Genomic DNA, 19,120 nt, shown 5'->3' with positions numbered 1-19,120 from the left:
TGTCTCTATCTCTGTCGAATAAATAAATAAAATCTTAAAAAAAAAAAAACAAAAAACAAGGCAAAAGGCTTCTCTGTAGAAGTCTTCTCAGAACCTTTAATATCTGACCAAAAACAGTAAATCCCCAAGAGACTACAGAATGCGATTTCCAAAATTTGACTATAGAACTTTTTCTACAAACATCCCATAAGCAGACCCTTCCTCCCTACTTAGGGAAGCAAGGTCAAGTGGTAGTTTAAGGGTGCAAGTTCTAGAATCAAGCTGCATGGATTCCAGTTCTAACACCGCCACTCACAATTGAGTCTCTATGCCTCGGTTTACCCATCCTCAAAATAGGAATATAGTCCCTACTTCACAAGGTACTGTGAAGATTATGTGAGGTAATACATATAAACCACCTAAAGTAATTGCCAGGTTTTTTTAAAAAGAATTATTATTTGCCAGAGAGAGAGAGAGAGAGTGAGCATGAGTGGGGGGCTTAGGGAGAGGGAGAAGCAGGCTCACTGCTGAGCAAGGAGCCCAACATGGGGCTCAATCCCAGGACCCTGGATCATGACCCGAGCTGAAGGCAGACGCTTAACCAGGCACCCCAATAATTGCTAGTAGTTGCTGCCACTTCGTGTCTCTCCTGGCTGCTCTTTAGGTCCACGGGCTCCCAACTCTGTGGGAGCAGTTGAGGGAAAATGCTATTAACAGAAACACACTCCAGCAATGCCTAACTGCTGCCCACGTTCCCTGTAGAGACTATGTTCCTTCGGGGTCTCTGGGGGACGTAGGGGAGTGTTTTAAGTTACTTTACTAGCTTAGATGGAAAACAGTAATGATATTCGCTCATAATCTCTTCTCAATGTAACTAGAAAAGCTTTCAGCATTTGCGAAACAAAATGGGACAAATCCACAAATGACACATGTTGCTTTCCGCCAACTACAAAGCTTGTAACTATCTTAATTTTATCTTTAAAATCATTTCCCTGTAAAAGCAAAGAACTCAGAATGTAGAAGGTAAATTAACTCACAAACACCTTCGGCATTCTATATTGGGACTTCATTGTGTATGTATACGTGCGTGTGGGTGTGTGGGTCTGTGTCTAGGGGACTGAGTGAGTGAATGGGAGAGGAAGCAAATATGAAACGGCTAGAACTCCTTGCTGCAGACTGTAAAGCTTTTATTCAGCCATCTGTAGCAGTGCTCTCCGAGGTAGCCTGGAACTGACCAACGGGAAAACCCCTTAATAGTTTTATAGGATTCTTCCATTTCCTTTCATCTCGAGTTTCCCTCATTCACTTTCTCTATTTCTCCACTTTTCAAGTTTTCTCCTAAATCACCCCCTGAATTTTTAATTTTCCATAGTAAGGGGGAAAAAATCACTCTTGGGCACCAATGTGCCATGGTATACTCATCTTGGGGCATTATTTCCATTGAACCACCGGGAGTGTCAGGCTGAAGATACAGGCAGGCCGCACTGGGCTGCCCCACCTGGAGCGCAGGCCCCACTGTGCACGACTGACATCCAGGACTAGGCTGGTCAGCCTCGGTTTACCAGGACGGTGGCCGTTCACCTGTCGCTCTGGCATCGTTATGAATGGCATCCCTTCACTCTCAACAGCATCCTGGCTTGCAGTTTACTTTATATGGTCCATCCCATCTGTAACTCTAAACCAGCTTCTCTGCTCCTGTGGACTTCACTTGCCCTAATTTGAAAAAGGATACAGAATTAGTTTTTTTTATCTGATTTCCATTTCAAAGTTTTAAAATTGAATTCTAGAAGTGCCTGGGTGGCACAGTGGTTAAGCGCCTGCCTTCAGCTCAGGGCGTGATCCCGGCGTTCTGGGATCGAGCCCCACGTCAGGCTCCTCCGCTGGGAGCCTGCTTCTTCCTCTCCCACTCCCCCTGCTTGTGTTCCCTCTCTCGCTGGCTGTCTCTCTCTGTCAAATAAATAAAATCTTTTAAAAAAAATAAAAAATAAAATTGATTTCTGAAGTAATCCAATTGTGAAAATTAAAAGATCTTTCAACCTCTATCCACCTTTCTCCCTTCTATAAACTAATGTATACTTTACCCCAATCAAATTAGATCCCACCTGACATTTAAAGTCAATAGTGAATATGCCAGGAACTGGAAGAAATGAACAAGCTGGAATTGGTACAAATTTTTTATATGGTGTCTTACTTAATTCACCTCCTTACCCCTTCCTGGTCTGGCTGTAACGCAACAGTTACACCGGGCCCTGGATACTTCTCACCACAAGAGAGATTTGTTGGTATGAAACACCACAATCAAAAAACCATCTTCACCTAGGCCTGGATCACCTACTCTAAGCAGAAATGGGCCAGGAGAGATGTCTGGACGCAAGGCCTGAAATTCCTGCATCAGGACAGAGCCTGAAGTGCTAAAACCTAGAGCCTGTTAACCCTAGGAAGCAGCTAACGAACTGGGCGCTAGAATGATCAAGCGAGACAACCCGTGTCCCATCACCCCACCCTCCTCATATCGGAGGCAAATAAAAAACTGATTTTGGAGTAAATACATTTATTGATACCCATTTTATATAGTTCAGTGAAATAATCTATAAATATAAAAGCATTTTCTTTTGGATATCACCATGGTCCATGTAAATACTCAACAGTCAGAATCATCTGCAGGAAGCACTCCAAGTCACACTGTTAGGTTTACAGACCTGAATATACATATTTCATCGAACAGTGGCACTTATGTACTCAAGTGGTCCAGTGGCTTTGGAATACAGGACTACTGGGCATATCGAGTAAAAACAATGTGTCACTTTAAATCAATGGACAGGGTATCAACCACCAACAAAAAGAAACAATTATGAATTAATATCCTAGGTGAAGAAAGTACCACAGTTGACACTCGGTGTCAGAATACTGGAGACAAAGTCTGTTTAACGACACATGTTGTGGCGCCATGTGCTCTCTCCAACTCCCAGTGGACAGCCCACCAGTGCCTTAGGGTCATTCGTGGCCAACAAAACAGCAATTCATAAAGAATCTAGATCGCTTAGAATAAAAGGTACGTAGCGGCTGGTACCAAGTCTAAAGAAAAGTGAGCTAAGTATTTCAATGACATAATGAATTTCTCCCCTGGAAGGAGGAGATTGTGGGGAAAACAAATTTTTTAAATTCCCATCGTTACACTGATCATGATCACTAATGGAGGAGAAAGAACCCAGATATCTGGTACCCAAAACACAGGTGCAAACTTTCTCTTCTGTTTTGAAGTTTCTTCAACACTTCCAAGAGAATTAATGCAGCGGCCACTGTTGAGCCTTGCTCTCGACCTGATGCAGCATAAAACTTTCTCGTTTCCTCAGTAACAAATACAGGAATGTCCTTTGCTGCGGTCAGACCATACGTCTTCTGAGTTAGCAAGCAAATGCATTTAAAACGTCTTAGGTGTGCAATGTCCAAAACTGAAATCTGAGAGGCAGTGTTAGAACTTAAGCGAGGCAGGATCCTTAGAGACTACTCAAATGAAAACCTAAGCGAGGCGTCCTTCTATTATTTCCAACTGGTAACTGACAGCAACATTCTCTGGTAGGGATGGGTAAGTGGTGTTATCTCCAGGTCCAAAATATCCCAACTACTTAAAAGAGGACTCCAAAGAGGAGAAAGACACACTGAGTTCTGTAGTCTCTAGAATTCTTTTTTGCCATTAAAAAAAAAAGAGAGAAAAAGAAATAGTAGCTTCAGTTGCACACCACTGGTTGAAGGGGTTTTCATCTGAATGAGAAACTCTACCCCTTGTCTCTAGTGGGACAGGCCCCAGGATTCCCACAAGCGGCAGCTCCCCTGTCCCGCAGCACGTGGCATCTGACCCTGGAGTGAAGAGTAAGCTGGCACAGAGCCCCGACAGCTGGAATTCAGGCTAGATGGCATTTCGCGGCGTGCCATTGTGTGCCAGCGCTTTCAGGCTGGGGGCACTGGTCTGGTGACCACAGCTCCTGTGAGAAGTCACACCCACCTCAAAAACCTCATGAATAGCTTTCCGGAAACAGTGGAAGTTGTAGTCTATTAAACCTTTAAGAGAGAAAAAGAAGATCAGAGACCCCCTTGAATGTCAATTGTGAAATTATCTATTAGGAAATATTTGGTGACAGAAAAAAATAATGGGTTATGTATTAAAAAACACAACCAACTGAGGAACTTTCTATGCTAGAAATGTGATAAAGCATCTACCCAAACTGTTAACACTGGCTATCTCTGGGGCCGGGGAATGTGCTGAGTAAATAAATAAAACAATTAGGAAGGTAAATTTGCCAATAAAATCTAAAGTGAAAGTAAAATACTTTTCAATTATCAAGGCTTCCCTTTCACAAGTCTTTCCTGCAGCCGGTGAAGAGCTGAAGGGAACGGCTGGAGCAGCAGTCTGGCACACTGCCCAGTGGAGCCCTGGGGTCGGGGAGGTACCTGAGAGGCCCGCCCTGGCCAGAGCCCCAGGCAGCCTACACCTGCTCTCCAGGCAACGCAGCGCCTTCTTCCTCTGTTTCATGAACTGGCTTCCAAGTAAGATTTTGGTCAAACAGCTCTGTTTTGTGAAAGAAATGGCCAGTTGCCTACCAAAACTCCACTTCCCCCTTCTTCCTTAGTAAGGGAAACCCAATTCAGATGAACAGGATGACGCTCAGCTGAAGCACCCCCTTCCCAGGATTCCTTGCAGTGACGTGTGGCCACGTGACCAGTGCTGGCCACCGAGATAGGTGGAAGCATGGGGACCTCTGGGAAATCGCCTTAAAAGGAAAAGGACGTATTCTTTCCCCAGCCTTGTTCCTCCTTACTGTGTGGAATACGGAGCTCCAGGAGCCATTCTGGACCATGAGGTGACCTTGAGAATAGAAGCCAGTGAGAAGAAAGGCAGATCAGAAAAAGCAGCATCAATGCCCTTGAGGATACTGGGACATGAAGACGACCACACAAGAAACAAAACAGTATGCTGCCAAAATGACTACAAATGTCAAAGAAGTCTACAGGAAGGAGAGCCCAGTGCAGGGCAAAAGCAGCCAAGAAAGCCTCAGGGATGCGGCAGGACTTTGGGAGTACAGGAAAGGTTTAACTAGGCAGGAAAGAGGAACCATATTACAAAAAAACAGCAGGGAGCTGGCAATGAGAACACAGCACAGGTGAAAGATGGGAAAGAAACTGGTGTGACTGGAGATAGGGGCAGAGAATTCTCCCTGGGAAGAACTGGCAATCAACTCTGACTAAGGAGATTAGAGCAAATCCAGGAGGTCCTTCAGACCCAGGAAGAAAAAAAAAAACTACAAAAGTTTTGGTAAGTTCACCTACATTAAAAATGACTTCTGTGAAAATGGTAAAATAAAATTGACAATCAGGGAAATCTGAACACTAGCCAGAGATCTGACGATATTATGAAATCGCTGTTCCATTTTTTCATGTTTATTAATGGCACCGTTTTATTTTAAAAAGAATGCTAGCTCTTAGAGATACTTGCTAAAATCTGTAGAGACAAAATTATTTGATCAAGTCAGAGCTTTGTTTTAGAATAATCCAGTAGGGAAAGAGGTATAGAAAGAAGTAAGATTGGCTACAATTTTGGTAATTATCCAATCTGGGTGACAGATAAAAGGGGTTCATTCTGTTACCTTCTCTACTTTTTTATGTTTGACAGTTTCCACAACAAAAGGGTAAAAAATAATAACTTAGCTGGTAGGATAAACAGAACACAGGACTGACCATATGCTGGTGACGGCTGAAGCAGGAGGATGGGTACCTGGACACTCACTGTGTTGCTCTACTTTTGTACCAAAAACTTTTTTTTTTTTTTTTTAAGATTTTTATTTATTTACCTGAATGAGAGAGAGAGCGCGAGCAGAGGGAGCGGGAGAAGACGACTCCCTGCTGAGCAGAAAGCCCCATCTGGGCCTCGATCCCAGAACCCTGAGATCATGACCTGAGCCGAAGACAGATGCTTAACAGACTGAGCCCCCCAGGTGCCCCTGTTTTTAATTTTTAAGACTAGAATGGAGAAAAATAAAGAACTCCTAAGAAGTACAAGGATAAAGGTACACGAACAGGTAAATTACCAAAGAACCACCTGACCTGGCAGAAGAAGTACCTGCATGAAGCAAACACCTGCCCCAACTAGTAATTAAAGAAGTAAAAATTAGAACCAAATGAGATACCATTGTACACCTACCAGACTGACAAGCATTATCAAGGACACGAAGTGACAAGAACTCCCACACGGTGCTTCCAGGGGCGAAAATGGGAAAGCCACTTTGAAGAGCAATGTGTAATACGGCTGAAGATGTAGGAACACATCTCTGTAAACTCCACTACTAAATGTATTCTAAGAAACTCTCCACACGTGCAAAGGCAAACGTGTTCATTTGTTACACCTGAGTACTTGCTGCAAAGCTATTTGTGATTTTAAAGATAACCTAAATGTCCAGCAGAAAGAAAATAAATTGTGGTATATTCAGTCCATACAATATGGTGTGGAGTGAAAATGAATGAATGAACTAAAGCTACATGTTATCAACACAAACACATCTCAAAGAAGACCTTAAGTGAAGAGAGTGAGCAAGCTGCACACTTACAACTTTACACCATTTACATAGAGATACACAATACAAGACTCTGTATTGGTTAGGAAGATACAAAGTGAAAGAATACACCATACACGGGAAAACTAAATACTACATTCAACACAGCACCAAAAAGACTTCCAATGAGACACACATAAAAGACAACTGTCTCTGCCATGTTTTAGTTCTGAAGCTCAAAGGTGAATACACACATCTTTGTTTATCCAAAAATTTTGGGTATCTGATGTAGTTCATTAATATTAACATTAGTGAAATAATATTAACTCGTTCAATATTAAATTAACATTAAAAACGCAGACCGCAGAGCAGGCACTTGGTGCAGTGAACAACAGAGAGCTATGACAGATCCTTGAGACCTTAAACAACACGATGAAAGGAACTTTCTGAAAGCTAGTCTGCCTTTGGAATAAAAGACAATACATACTAGCCCCTCAAAACACATGCTGAGCGCATCACCGCAAGCAGGCCATCACTGCGCCACCGCGGGCCTGCAGGGATGAGGACCTGAACTGACAGTGGGAATGGAAAGGAAACCCAAGAAACAAATACAATTTGGTGAAAATTCAATGTAAACAATACAGGAAAAGAATGGAAAAAGGGGAACACAGAATGCCCTCTGTGAAATGCCCTGCAAGGGCCCCTTCGCAGTGCCACCACACCATCACCTGACTACAAGATACCTGAGCCCGGACACCGGGCAATGTCGTAACTGGTGACAACGCTAGGGTAGCCAAGAGGGTCAAGAAACAGAGCGGAAAGAGTCATCAGTTTTGACACCATGTACAAGATGATAATCAAATCTTTAAGTGAAAATGTCTTACTAACAGCTGCAAACATGGGACTGGAATATGGGCCCAGTCAGAGCTGGAGAGCTGAATTTTTCAATCAACCACATAGAGAAAATGAACTGACCATGGCTTGGATGAGCGGACCAGGAGAATAAGTGAAGAAGGAAGCAAAAAGACATGGCTCTGAAAAACGCTCAGAACTGAGAAAAACGAAACAGAAGAGGAGATCAGAGAAACAAATACATAAACTATAACTTGGAGAGCTCAGCTATGGGGAAGCAAAGAGGGACACGTCAAGCGAGGAGGGACTGGCGGGGTGACACGCTTGAGAAGGCCGAAGAGGCTACAGAACGAAGAAAGGCCGCTGCATGTAGCAAGAAGGTAAGCTGGTAACCTGCCCCCCTCTGTAAACAGTGGAAGCCCAACTGCAGGCACTCAGACACGTATTAAAAGGACCCAAAATAAGAAAGGCTGGAATTAAATACCTGATTTAACATAAAAGATCAAAAGAAGGATAAAGTCTGGACTATACATGGAAAGGAAGGGACAAAAGTAGTTTGCGTTGATAATCACCTAACACTGCAATATTATTTTCTCTCATTTTCAAGAACCTAATAAATTATTATGAAGAACTTAACATAGAAACAGCCTTTTAAAACGCCATTACCTTTTCGTTCAAAACTTTCTTCCCTAAGAATGCAGACCAGTGCCAAAAATTTAGTCACTTCTTTTAAATAAAGGACAGTCGTATTATTCAGCTTGATAATTGCCATAGATTCTTTGTCATAAGCACTTCCACTGCCATCTTCCTTTAACCTGTTTTAAAAGAAAGTATTCATTACAGGTTTCCCAACGAGGTATTTTGTCACATTTAATTTGCACAATGACAAGTCTTTCCACCCAGTTTCCCAAGCGTCTTTTAAGAAAAAATATTGGCTTAAATATACAACAACAGAAGTTCTCATTTAAGAAATAGGGCTCCCAGGGACGCCTGGGTGGCTCAGTTGTTTGGGAGTGTGACTCTTGATCTCAGCTCAGGTCTTGATCTCAGAATCATGAGTTCAAACCCCACGTCAGGCTCCACACTGGGCACAAAACCTACTTAAAAAAAAAAAAAAGAAAGGGCGCCTGGGTAGCGCAGTCATTGAGCGTCTGCCTTTGGCTCAGGGCGTGATCCCGGCGTTCTGGGATCGAGCCCCACATCGGGCTCCTCCGCTGGGAGCCTGCTTCTTCCTCTCCCACTCCCCCTGCCTGTGTTCCCTCTCTCGCTGGCTGTCTTTCTCTGTCAAATAAATAATTAAAATCTTAAAAAAAAAAAAAAAAAAGAAGAACGAAAAGGAAAGGAAAGGAAAGGAAAGGAAAGAAAAGAAAAGATAGGGTTCCCAGACAAGGATGCAATATTCCATGCGTGCCAACCTTCATCTTGTTTACCCAGCATACACAGAATATAGGTTTCAAATCTTCCCTCATCCTAATCTGTATTGACACAGTATACAAATAAAAAAGGACCTAACATAAGAAAACTGCCATTAGTGAAAAAGGAGTAAGTATAAAACTAAAATTAATACAGTCTATAAAGATACTGTGGACTCCTGATGCTTACAAAGTGAGCCTCCAGGGTCTGAAAGCTATTGTTTTTGCTAGAATTGTCAGAATTATAAGTAGTCCTCCTTCATAAGATGTAAATCAAGAGTCAAGAAGCAAATATTACAAAGTACACCAAACTGCATGCGTGGATTGTGTTAAGAATGAGATAATGGGTATTTTTTCTTCTCTTTTATAATGTGCCATATAATGTATAAAGTATTTTACAACGCACCCTATACTGAAAAAAACTTTGCAACTAAATTTGATTTTTTTTTTTTTTTTAAAGATTTTATTTATTTATTTGACAGAGAAAGACAGTCAGCGAGAGAAGGAACACAAGCAGGGGGAGTGGGAGAGGAAGACGCAGGCTCCTAACAGAGAAGCCTGATGTGGGGCTCGATCCCAGAACGCCAGGATCACGCCCTGAGCCGAAGGCAGACGCTTAATGACTGCGCCACCCAGGTGCCCCAAAATTTGATTTTTAAATTATAAAAAAAGCAGTTATGAAATTTTGATTTCTTTTAAAGAAAACACAAATGTTCTATTCATCCATTTTTAAAATTAGGAATGGGAACATGAAGCTTTACCGAATGATAAACAGAAAAATCACATTTTCATTATGGAAAAAGAGCAAAAGAGAGCATGTAAATCACAAAAGTGAAAAACAAATAGAAGATAGGAACAGACAGGTAAAGAACATGTGAGAGAAATGCATTCTCCTACTCAGTCAGCTGGAGAAAGACACCAACAAGTTAGGCTGAGACCGAGGTGAAGGGCAGGGACAGAAAGATGAAAGAAGAGTTCAGACCGGGTGGAAAAGGGAACAGATAAAGGACACAGAAAGCCAAGGTTATGCAGAGCATCAGAAATTGCCTTGGGAGTGCTGATGTTAATAATGTGAGGGGATCAGGGCTATTAGAAGCAACAGAGGCTGTTGGCTTTTGAAATACCAGTTATTCTCCAAAGTTTTCACTCGTCCTCTGGACTATTCCACAAAATCACACCTTTGCTGGCATTTATAAATCTCTGTATGGAGTTCGGTGAATTTACATAAAGAGTTTACATTTTAGAAACTTATTTTGGGGGGCGCCTGGGTGGCACAGCGGTTAAGCGTCTGCCTTCGGCTCAGGGCATGATCCCGGCGTTGTGGGATCGAGCCCCACATCAGGCTCCTCCGCTATGAGCCTGCTTCTTCCTCTCCCACTCCCCCTGCTTATGTTCCCTCTCTCGCTGGCTGTCTCTCTCTCTGTCGAATAAATAAATATAAAAATCTTTAAAAAAAAGAAAAGAAAAGAAACTTATTTTGGAAGCTCAGATGTATGGGTCAAATTTTTCTATGTGTAAGTCCTTTTGACACCCAAAATTCTGATTTCCTTGCTTCTTAGCTCTCTGAAAGATTAGGATCCCTCATTTCCATAAAGCCTGAACTTAAATTAGGAACCAGTACTTACTCTGTTATTCAAAATAAATTAATATACTTTTTTGATCTAGCAGAGTCCCTAAGGGAGAAGACACCATGCAAGCCCCCCAAATAATGGCAGGAGAAACCTTCAGTGATGATGAAATCTGGTACTAGCACACTTTTTCAACTGCTCTTATCCATCCTCTGAAGCAGTTAAGACCTAGCAGTCCATCTGCAGGGAAATCAAGCTCCAAGTGGAAACACTATGGTCAGAACGATTCCACCCCACACACTACCTGCTAGAGGCCTCAAAACTAATCCCGCCGACAAACTGAACTGGTAGTCTTCCACCTGTCCGAGATCTTGCAGAAATACATATATCTATATATAAATAACTTACCCATATATACAAGACACATCAATTACAACATCAATCATGTCACAGCAAAGCTCATAAGATTGCATATCCACAGGGGAACTGTCTGTTGCAATGTAGATTTTGCTGACAACATCGAAGAGAAAAGCTTTTTCAATACCTGAATTCTTGGAAAAACAAAATTGGAAAAGTATTCAGTTTTAAGAACCAAAATTTGCAATTTACCTAAGATCTTGAAATTATGGATTAACACACAAGGACATTTGTAATTGTATAACCCAATATCAAAGAAGCAAATAATATTTGGTTGAGAGACACTTCTGTTATCCAAAGAATAAAAGTCGAATCATTTCTCTGCTCTGATTTACTGACTTAATTGCACTAAATCTGTTTTTTCTTTCTCCTCTACTTAAATGAATTATTTGCTAAGACGCCACCAAAAAAATTAACAAAAAAAATCCTCCAAAAATCAAGCCATGCTACATTTTCAATAATCCCTTCTTGTTACAATAATCAACCTCTGATTTGAATAACCTTGCTACCAGAAAGGCTGTCTGTGGCAATTAGCAAAACATAAAAGAATTAAGTTTGATATCAACATCTAGCATAACCCAAAAGCCCAAAAGAACTGGGGATCACTACACCCTGAGTCCTTCAAAGTAATGTCTAGACAATATAATAGTTGAATGTTATATTTATTGAAGGAATATCCTTTTTTATTAAGCTGAATCCTCAAAATAAGAAAGGTGAAATATGATACTACGATTACACTTAGCAAGGAAAGGAAAAGATCAATTTTTCAATGTGACCTCCTATAAAGCACAGATTAAGCAGGATTTAAATTCCCAAAACCCAGACTTTTCCAGTTACTACTCTTCGTTCAGGAAACAGATGTCATGATTTTTTTTATCATGAAGGTTTTTGTTAATTAAGCAAACATGAAGAAATTTTTCACTTCATTTTAAGATCAAGGGTGACCACTAAGGAAAGAACTCAGAAAATAACTCAAGCCTTTTTTTTTTAATGTTCTTATGATTTATTTCACATGTTTAGTGTGTCAGTGGTCTTTCAGCCTGATTCAGACTAATTCAAGCCATATTTTTGGAGAACCTGGTAACACAAATATATTCAAGAAAATGGAATCAGAAACTATAGTGAATTAGCTCACTTACTGATATAAAGATATTTAATAGGTTTTCCAAGGTCGGCAGTTGTGGGATGAGTTTCTGCACCACCTTACTAAAGGCTTCAAATATTGAATGGTCATAGATACTAGTCAAATAAAAGCTGAAAAACACAACAGAGTTTGATTAATTTGAAAAATACCTTAAGTTCAGTGACAATTATAAAATACAAAATCTTAAGTTTCTTAAATATTTGATTTCACTAAGTTCAAATAAAGCCTTGTTATCTTGCCTATCATCCCCACGTTCGAGAAGACAAATGCAGCTCCCCACCTGGCTTGTAACCATCCGTCTCCTTACAGCATCTACAGAAGAGGGCAATCTCCTAGTACCCAGGAAAGCATTTTCAGATGCAGAAACCTGAATATTCACCTAAGTCTTTGCAGCCTAATCCAAAAAACCCAGTTTCTTAAGCCCACAACTGACAAAGACCACGATAAAAACCAAGAGGGAGCACAGAGAAGGGTGACATTTAGTCAATAAGAATGTAATTCAGCGGGTATCTGGGTGGCTCAATTGGTTAAGTGTCTGCCTTCGGCTTTCAGGTCATGATCCCAGGGTCCTGGGCCCCTGCATCCAGCTGCTTGCTCAGTGGGGAGCCTGCTTCTCCCTCTCCCTCTGCCTCTGCCTGCCACTCCCCCTGTGTTCTCTCTCTCTAATAAATAAAATCTTATTAAAAAAAAAAATCTTCACTACAAAAAAAAAAAAAAAAGAATTCAGGTCTCTACTAAAATGTAATCTCCTCAGAAAGCTCTTTCCTGACCCTCCTACCTAAAACAGCAGCTCTTTCCCCTAATTTTTCTTCATAGCACTGATAAGTACCTAAAATTATACTATACATTTATTTGTAAGTGCTTTTGAGCTGTCTCATTCATCAGAATGTAAGTTCCATGAGGACAGAGACTTTGACGGTCTTGCCATAACTACAACCCTACTCCTGAACAGTGCTCATAAATATTTGTTCAATAAACAAATGAACACAATTGATGCTCAGAATTTATGTAAATGACAGAATTAGGAGGATAGGAGCTGGGGCCCTATAAAGAAAATGGAACAGGAATCTGCCTAAAAGGACATACAGTGGAGAGGTAACATCCATAGATTTAACAAAACACGTATGAGAAAGAGAGACCTTTCACATTTTAAACAATACAGACACGTTTACCTGCTATTTTTAGCTCAGGGAGTATACTCCTCATTATCTGTTTTATCTGTTTATTTGTAAGTATATATTACAAAGTCAGAAGCACAGAACTGTGGCTATCACACTTTATAGGCAATTTAAAAATACTTTCAAGAAGCTGACCTAGGAATCTAACCCTATACAAGATAAGTCTCAACTCTAGATGTTTGAGCAATGAAACAAGTATGGCCAAGATGACCCCTTCCTAAAGGCACTAGGGACAAAGGAATATTTTATTGTTTCCTTTAGGCAAAAAGGTTAGCAATGTGGGAAGGTCCTCAGGCTTGGAAGGCCTCTGAGGCTTGGAAGTAGATGGGGACATAGGGAACCTGCGACATACAGGGCATTTTAGTAAGCTGGGTTTCTGGAAACCAGAAATCGAATACAGCCTAATCCACAGGCATGCTAGTAATTAATAAAACCTGGATGCAAAGATTCTACAGAGATTAACAAGGCCTAGGGCCCTCTGAGGAACTAGAGAAAGGGATGGCGTACACCACTGGGGTGGGACGCCCCAAAAAGGGACAAGGAAGTGGAGTAAAGACGATTAGGAGAATTCCCATGTGCACTAGGGAAAACAGGACAATCATGGCCTAAAATCCATTGTTAAGAGTAGATTCCCAAAAAGTAAGACTGAGGAATTTCATAGGGAGCCACTTTCACTTTCTCTTACAAATATTGCTGAATTTTTTTAAAGCATGAATTACTGATAAATATTTTAAAATTTCAATTCAGACAAACTACAGATCAATGAGACTTTTTCTACACAACTTCCTAGAAGAATAACTGAAAGACCTTGGAGCCTGAGGCCCTAGGGAATATTAGGGGTAGGAATGGGGGGTGGCTTGAGCCTATGAGGAAGTCACTGTAACAGACCAGGGATAAGGAAATAGCTACACGTGTGTCTCCCCTGCTTCCCCTTTAAGCTGTTTACATCATCAAGAGAACATTTTCTTGGGTACTTTTTATTACTCATATCTACCTATACCACCAAAAAAAACACAAAATATAGAAAATATTCCTCATGCACTTTCAGAACACAAGAACATAAATCATCAATCCTATCTAGTAGTTGTTCTTTAATAATAACTCCTTAATGGTATTTAATTATGAATCAGCAGTTCTTTAAACCTAACAGGAACCCTAAACAGAGTTATAGAATAAACCCACCTAACCCAAACGTTAGAGATTCATAAAAGCATACACTGTTTTTAAAAACATACACAAGATACATCAGAGCCCAGGTTTGAAAATGTACCTCTTTAAAAGGCTCTTCCTACTGAAAAAAATACTGTGAAGACTCAAGCTACAGAGTTCTACAACAAATGTGACAGAGTCCTTGAACTGAGGCAAAATGAAAATAAATAAATAAGTAAATAAATGATGAAATCAAGAGAGGGGAGTCCCAAAGCAGACTTAAGCCATGAGGAAACAGGCTGATTCCAATCTCTTGAGATGAATTTCTAAAAGCACCAATGGAAACACTTCACATGACTTCAATCTCCAAGAAAATGCAAAAAACTGGGAAAGTAACTTCTCAAATACCATCGGGCTCCCAAAATGAATTCAACAAAGAAGAGATCAAGAACATTACAGATTTGGGAAGGGTATACCAGTAACAGAAAGCTACGTGTTTGTAATGACAGAGATGGGAATACATTTACACATTTTTCAGGGCTCTCATATCAAACACACATGTTGTTACCTAAGGTGGAGTTTTTCTAGCCCAGCATCTGCAAGGTCATCATTGGCCCTTTGATGAATGTCCCTCTGTGTTTCTATTTTGTGATCATCAGACAGACCATCAACTTTGTGAATAAAAACCTCAAAATTCATGTCTGGGTTAACTTTGTAGGCTTTAGAAACAGTAATGTGAAGTCTTGTTAAAGCCTCCATGTAGTCATCCTGTAAGTCAGAACAAAATATTTTTTAAAAAGAAATCTTATAAAAGTCAGTAACGAGTTAAGAAAGCCTCAAGCCACCTCTTTCCCCAACCACAGAAAATATATTATCCTGATTATTCATGAATACTCCAAACATTCAAATACATTAACTTAATCTAAATCTTTAATCTCTCCAAATAAAAAATTCATTTACCAAGTTAATGCTTGTAATTTTTAATATTGAAAATATAAGAAAAGGAAAAAGAAAATGGACACTTCTTCCCAACAGAATGTTTTATAAGTAATCCCAGCTCTGCCATTTACTAGATGTGTGACTTTAAGCAGGTTGCTTAAACTTGTGATCTCAGTTTACTCATCCGTAAAATGGGAATTACCGTACCTACCTCACAGTATTGTAGAGAATAAAGTAAATTGGATCATGTATGTGAAAGCATCCATTACAGAGCCTCTCAATCAAAAAGCATTCCTAACTAAGGTAGAAGCTTCTTAGGGTCAGGGACATGTCCCATTCATCTCGGGGCTTGTCACGTGCTAGGCCCTCAATAAATGTTTGTCGAGCCAAACTCAATTTGGGCAACCAAGAAAACTATTCACTTTAGTATTCACTGACTCAGTTCTCCTATTCCTCATTAGATTATGGGCACCAAGAAGATCTTTCCAGTGAGTGACATCACTGTTGTAATAGTTCATGAAGTTCGGCAATATCCACTCTGAACAGATAAGAGTGGAAAACTGCCCATTAACTAGAACTCAAAGATAATAAGCCACTATCTGCTAACCATCGCACATCCTGTACTTGCACAGTGGCATGCCTGCTCCCAACACACCTCTGCAGTTCCGTCTCCCATGCTGCTGGGAATCTACCCGCAAAGCAGCTGCAGGCAGCACATGATAAAGAAGATAAACACCCTTCCTTTGTGTCTACATCTTTTGACACCAGAAAAAAGAAACAAATGTTATTATTCCCACTACCTGTGCATCAATGACGTATATCAATGCTCCTGTTCCCCTGAAGATCATCTCGTAGTCAAAAGTTGGGTCAAAAAAGTCCATTTGCCCAGGAAAATCCCATATCTGGAAATTCACAAAGGAGCTATTGGAAATGTCATCTTTATAAATCTTGTTGGTACTTTCCAAAAAGAGAGTCTCGTTGGGTGACATTTTATGAAACACCACCTGTCAAAAGAAAGAAGATAATTTTATACCTATTCAGCTTTGTATTTAAAGTTCAAAATTCCACCCTGAATTAACATAAAAAGAATTTGATCCTATAGCAAAAATTTTAAAAGACATAAAAAGTGAATGGTGTATCATCAGTACTCACTATCCTTTTATTTCTGAGAGATGAGAAGGCACCAAATTACTTTCCATCAAGTCTATTTTGCAGCTGAAACTTTTCTATTTTCTCTGCACATAGTCAATCCTCGTAGTAGCATTGTCTCTCATATCAATTGATTTTGTTTTCTGTTAAACTGTATTAATTCTGCCAAAATCTGCTTTAAGATTATAAAAGCTTATAGCTAAAGTTTAAGAATTTTTGTTCATTGAAAACTTACTGGAATGCCTTTATCAGGCTCTGAAAATTAGAAAGCTAACTGACTAGACTCTGCCTTCACTAAATTTGCAGTTTTGTGGTAGAAATAAAACAGACAGTAATTATACCAAGTAGAAAATGATACTGCGGGGGCGGGGGGGTTCAGGAGAGGAATTGACAGGGAAATGACTGCTCCCATGAGAAAAGAAATGGTAAAAGTAACTGTTAAGAATCAGGATAATCACAATCCATACAATTCTAACCTAAAGCTAATTTGTCTCTCACTGTTACTTTCTAGAAAAAGAAATTGGGTAGTTACTACCAAAGTTTAGTCAATGAGTAACAAGTGAGAAAATTAAATTCAGTTTGCTAAAACCCTCCCATGAATTTACTCAAAATATGCTGTAGAGGTGAGAAGATAAATAAAACCCAGCAATCCAGTAAATTCGGAAGTAAATAAAACACAGTAATCCAGTAATTTCAGAAGAAGGCGGCTACTTTTTAAAACCATCATGTTTACAAAATATCACACAGATTTATTTTGGATAGACCTTTGCCAACGGAGTGGAAAGGGCAGCAGACCAGGTATCTGGCGTTTTATTACCAGCTCACTTGGGTGTGAGGGGGATGGTTAATGGAGGAGGCCAACCTTGCCTCAGTTTCCCCCTTACCAGAAAGGGTCTAGCCCTCCATTTGTTCCTGACAGACCCGAAGTGAAAGCAAATGCACTGACAAAGGTCTGCAAATATTCTCGAGGTCTCCTAAGATTTTTGTACCCGCACACATAACAAGAGGGTCAATCACCAGCAATTACACTCGCCTGGCCCCAAGTACTAAAACTGGTGGAATAACAGCTTCCCATCCCCAGTGAGGTTAAATCCTCCTTCGTAGTAGTAAGCATTAAAACGGCCAGTGACTTAGTCACAGCTCTTCCTGACGCTGCTCCCTGGGGCTCACCTGGGAAGCCCTGCAAACTCAGGTCACCTGAAGTGAGAAAAATACACAAAAACCGGGCAGGAGAGGGAGTCGGACAAGTTATCCAAGTTGGAACTGCAGAGTACGTCTCAGTTTCGGAAAAGACTCCGGGGTTGGGTCCCAGGGGGCGGAGGTCCCGGGCGGTGCCACCCGCACCTGCCTCCCTCCAGCCAGTCTCGCCTTCAGGGACACTCCGCCTCGGCTGACTTGGGCGTGGACTCCGAGTCGGGGTCCTCCGCGGGCCGCGCCTCTGGCCCCGCTCCCCAGAGGACTAGAAATAGCGCGGTGGGACAGCCCTGCCGGCCAGCCCGAGCCGCCGCCCTCCTCCGCCCCCCCCCCGTGCCCGGTGGCCACCCGAGCCCCCGCGAGGGGGAGGGGGGCCGGGGGACCCGGCGCGGCCCCACTCACCTTCTGGATGGAGGACTTGCCGCTGCGCCGGAGCCCCATGAGCAGAATCCTCGGCTTGGAGCTGTCAGCGCCCCCCGGGCCACAGCCTCCGCCGGCCCCCGCCCCAACCCCGCCGCCCGCGGCTGCCGCCTCCTCTTCCTCCTCCTCCACGCCGTAGCCGAAGTCCTTCGGAAACGAATCCGCCGCGCCGTAACTGCCGGCCAGGGGCGTCTCCTCCGCCCCGTACTGCAGGGACATGGTGCTCGAGCCGCTGCCGCCCGCGCCCTGACAGGCCAGGCCAGGCCAAGCCAGGCCGCCGCCTCCCCACTCCGCCGCCGCCGCCACCGCCCCCGGCAGCCGCCACCGCCGCGCGACCCGCCCCCTAGAGCCCGGCTCTCATAGGCTCCGTACCGAGGCCCAGCCCCTCATTGGCCGCCCGAACTGCCACTCGGAAGCAGCAGGGTAGGTGGTGCCCGTCACGTGCCCGGAATCACCTGACTTGGAGCCGTGGAGGGGGGAGGAGGAGTCACGAGGAGGGTGGCCCGGCCGGCCGAGCCCTCTGCCCTCCGCCCTAGCGAGCACCTCGGTCCTGCCCAGCCACGCGCCTTACTCCTCGCCGCTCCCCTGCCTTCTTGGGAGCTCTGGAGGCCATCGCAACGGGAGATGCTCTCTGGGCATTTGGGGAAAGAACTGATTGTGCTCTTACAATGGTACTCGCCCAACCAGTATTTACTGATGCCCGCGATGCCCTGGGGGGGCAAGGGACACAAAACTGGAACGGACTCGGACCCTGCCAGCCCTCAAGTTGCTCGGAGATTAATAGAGATCGGATCTTTGCGTAAGTAACTTCGGTACGAGATATGAAAGGTCAAAGGTACAGATAAAAATGCTCGGGAGTTGGGAGGGTGAGAAAGTCTGTAAGGAGGTGGCGTCTGAACAGGTCTAGATGGATGGATGTGGTTGGGATATGCAAGGGTAGGAAGGAGGAGCCAGCCTGAGTGAGGGTAAAGCCTCAACCAAAGGCAGAGTCATGGGTGTGATACAGCTGGCTCTAGCAAGTAGCAGGAAAGCAAATGCAGCCAAGCTAGAACAGCTTATCCTCCCTCTTCAGCAAATCAGACGGTTACTACTACCAACTATTACCACTTAAAACTCGAAAGGACTCAATTTCCCCTCCTTCCCACCCAGTCTACTTTTCATGTAACTTATACCC

The 19,120-nt window shown here is 42.4% G+C and overlaps 1 protein-coding gene across 2 annotated transcripts; it reads right to left on the bottom strand.

The window, feature by feature from the left end:
- Positions 1-2,513: 2,513 nt before the first annotated feature.
- RRAGC (Ras related GTP binding C) lies at positions 2,514-18,253 on the bottom strand. Of its 2 annotated transcripts, XM_087858331.1 has the most exons (8): positions 17,929-18,253; positions 15,984-16,187; positions 14,813-15,012; positions 11,913-12,027; positions 10,765-10,907; positions 8,043-8,191; positions 4,429-4,546; positions 3,901-4,038 (listed from the first exon to the last, which is right to left on the bottom strand). In XM_087858331.1, the coding sequence occupies exons 1-7, from the start codon at positions 18,163-18,165 to the stop codon at positions 4,464-4,466; spliced, it is 1,131 nt and encodes a 376-aa protein (XP_087714457.1). In that variant the 5' UTR covers positions 18,166-18,253; the 3' UTR covers positions 3,901-4,038; positions 4,429-4,463. The 2 variants fall into 2 exon arrangements, with proteins under 2 accessions (XP_045638611.1, XP_087714457.1); XM_045782655.2 differs by lacking the exon at positions 4,429-4,546 and having other exon boundaries at positions 2,514-4,038; positions 17,929-18,251.
- Positions 18,254-19,120: the final 867 nt, after the last annotated feature.

Source organism: Ursus americanus, chromosome 33, assembly GCF_024610735.1.
Source record: "Ursus americanus isolate L20-20 chromosome 33, mUrsAme1.1.p, whole genome shotgun sequence".
NCBI lineage: Eukaryota > Metazoa > Chordata > Mammalia > Carnivora > Ursidae > Ursus > Ursus americanus.
Note: the sequence above shows the minus strand (reverse complement) of the source record. Positions and strands in the feature narration are given on the sequence as shown.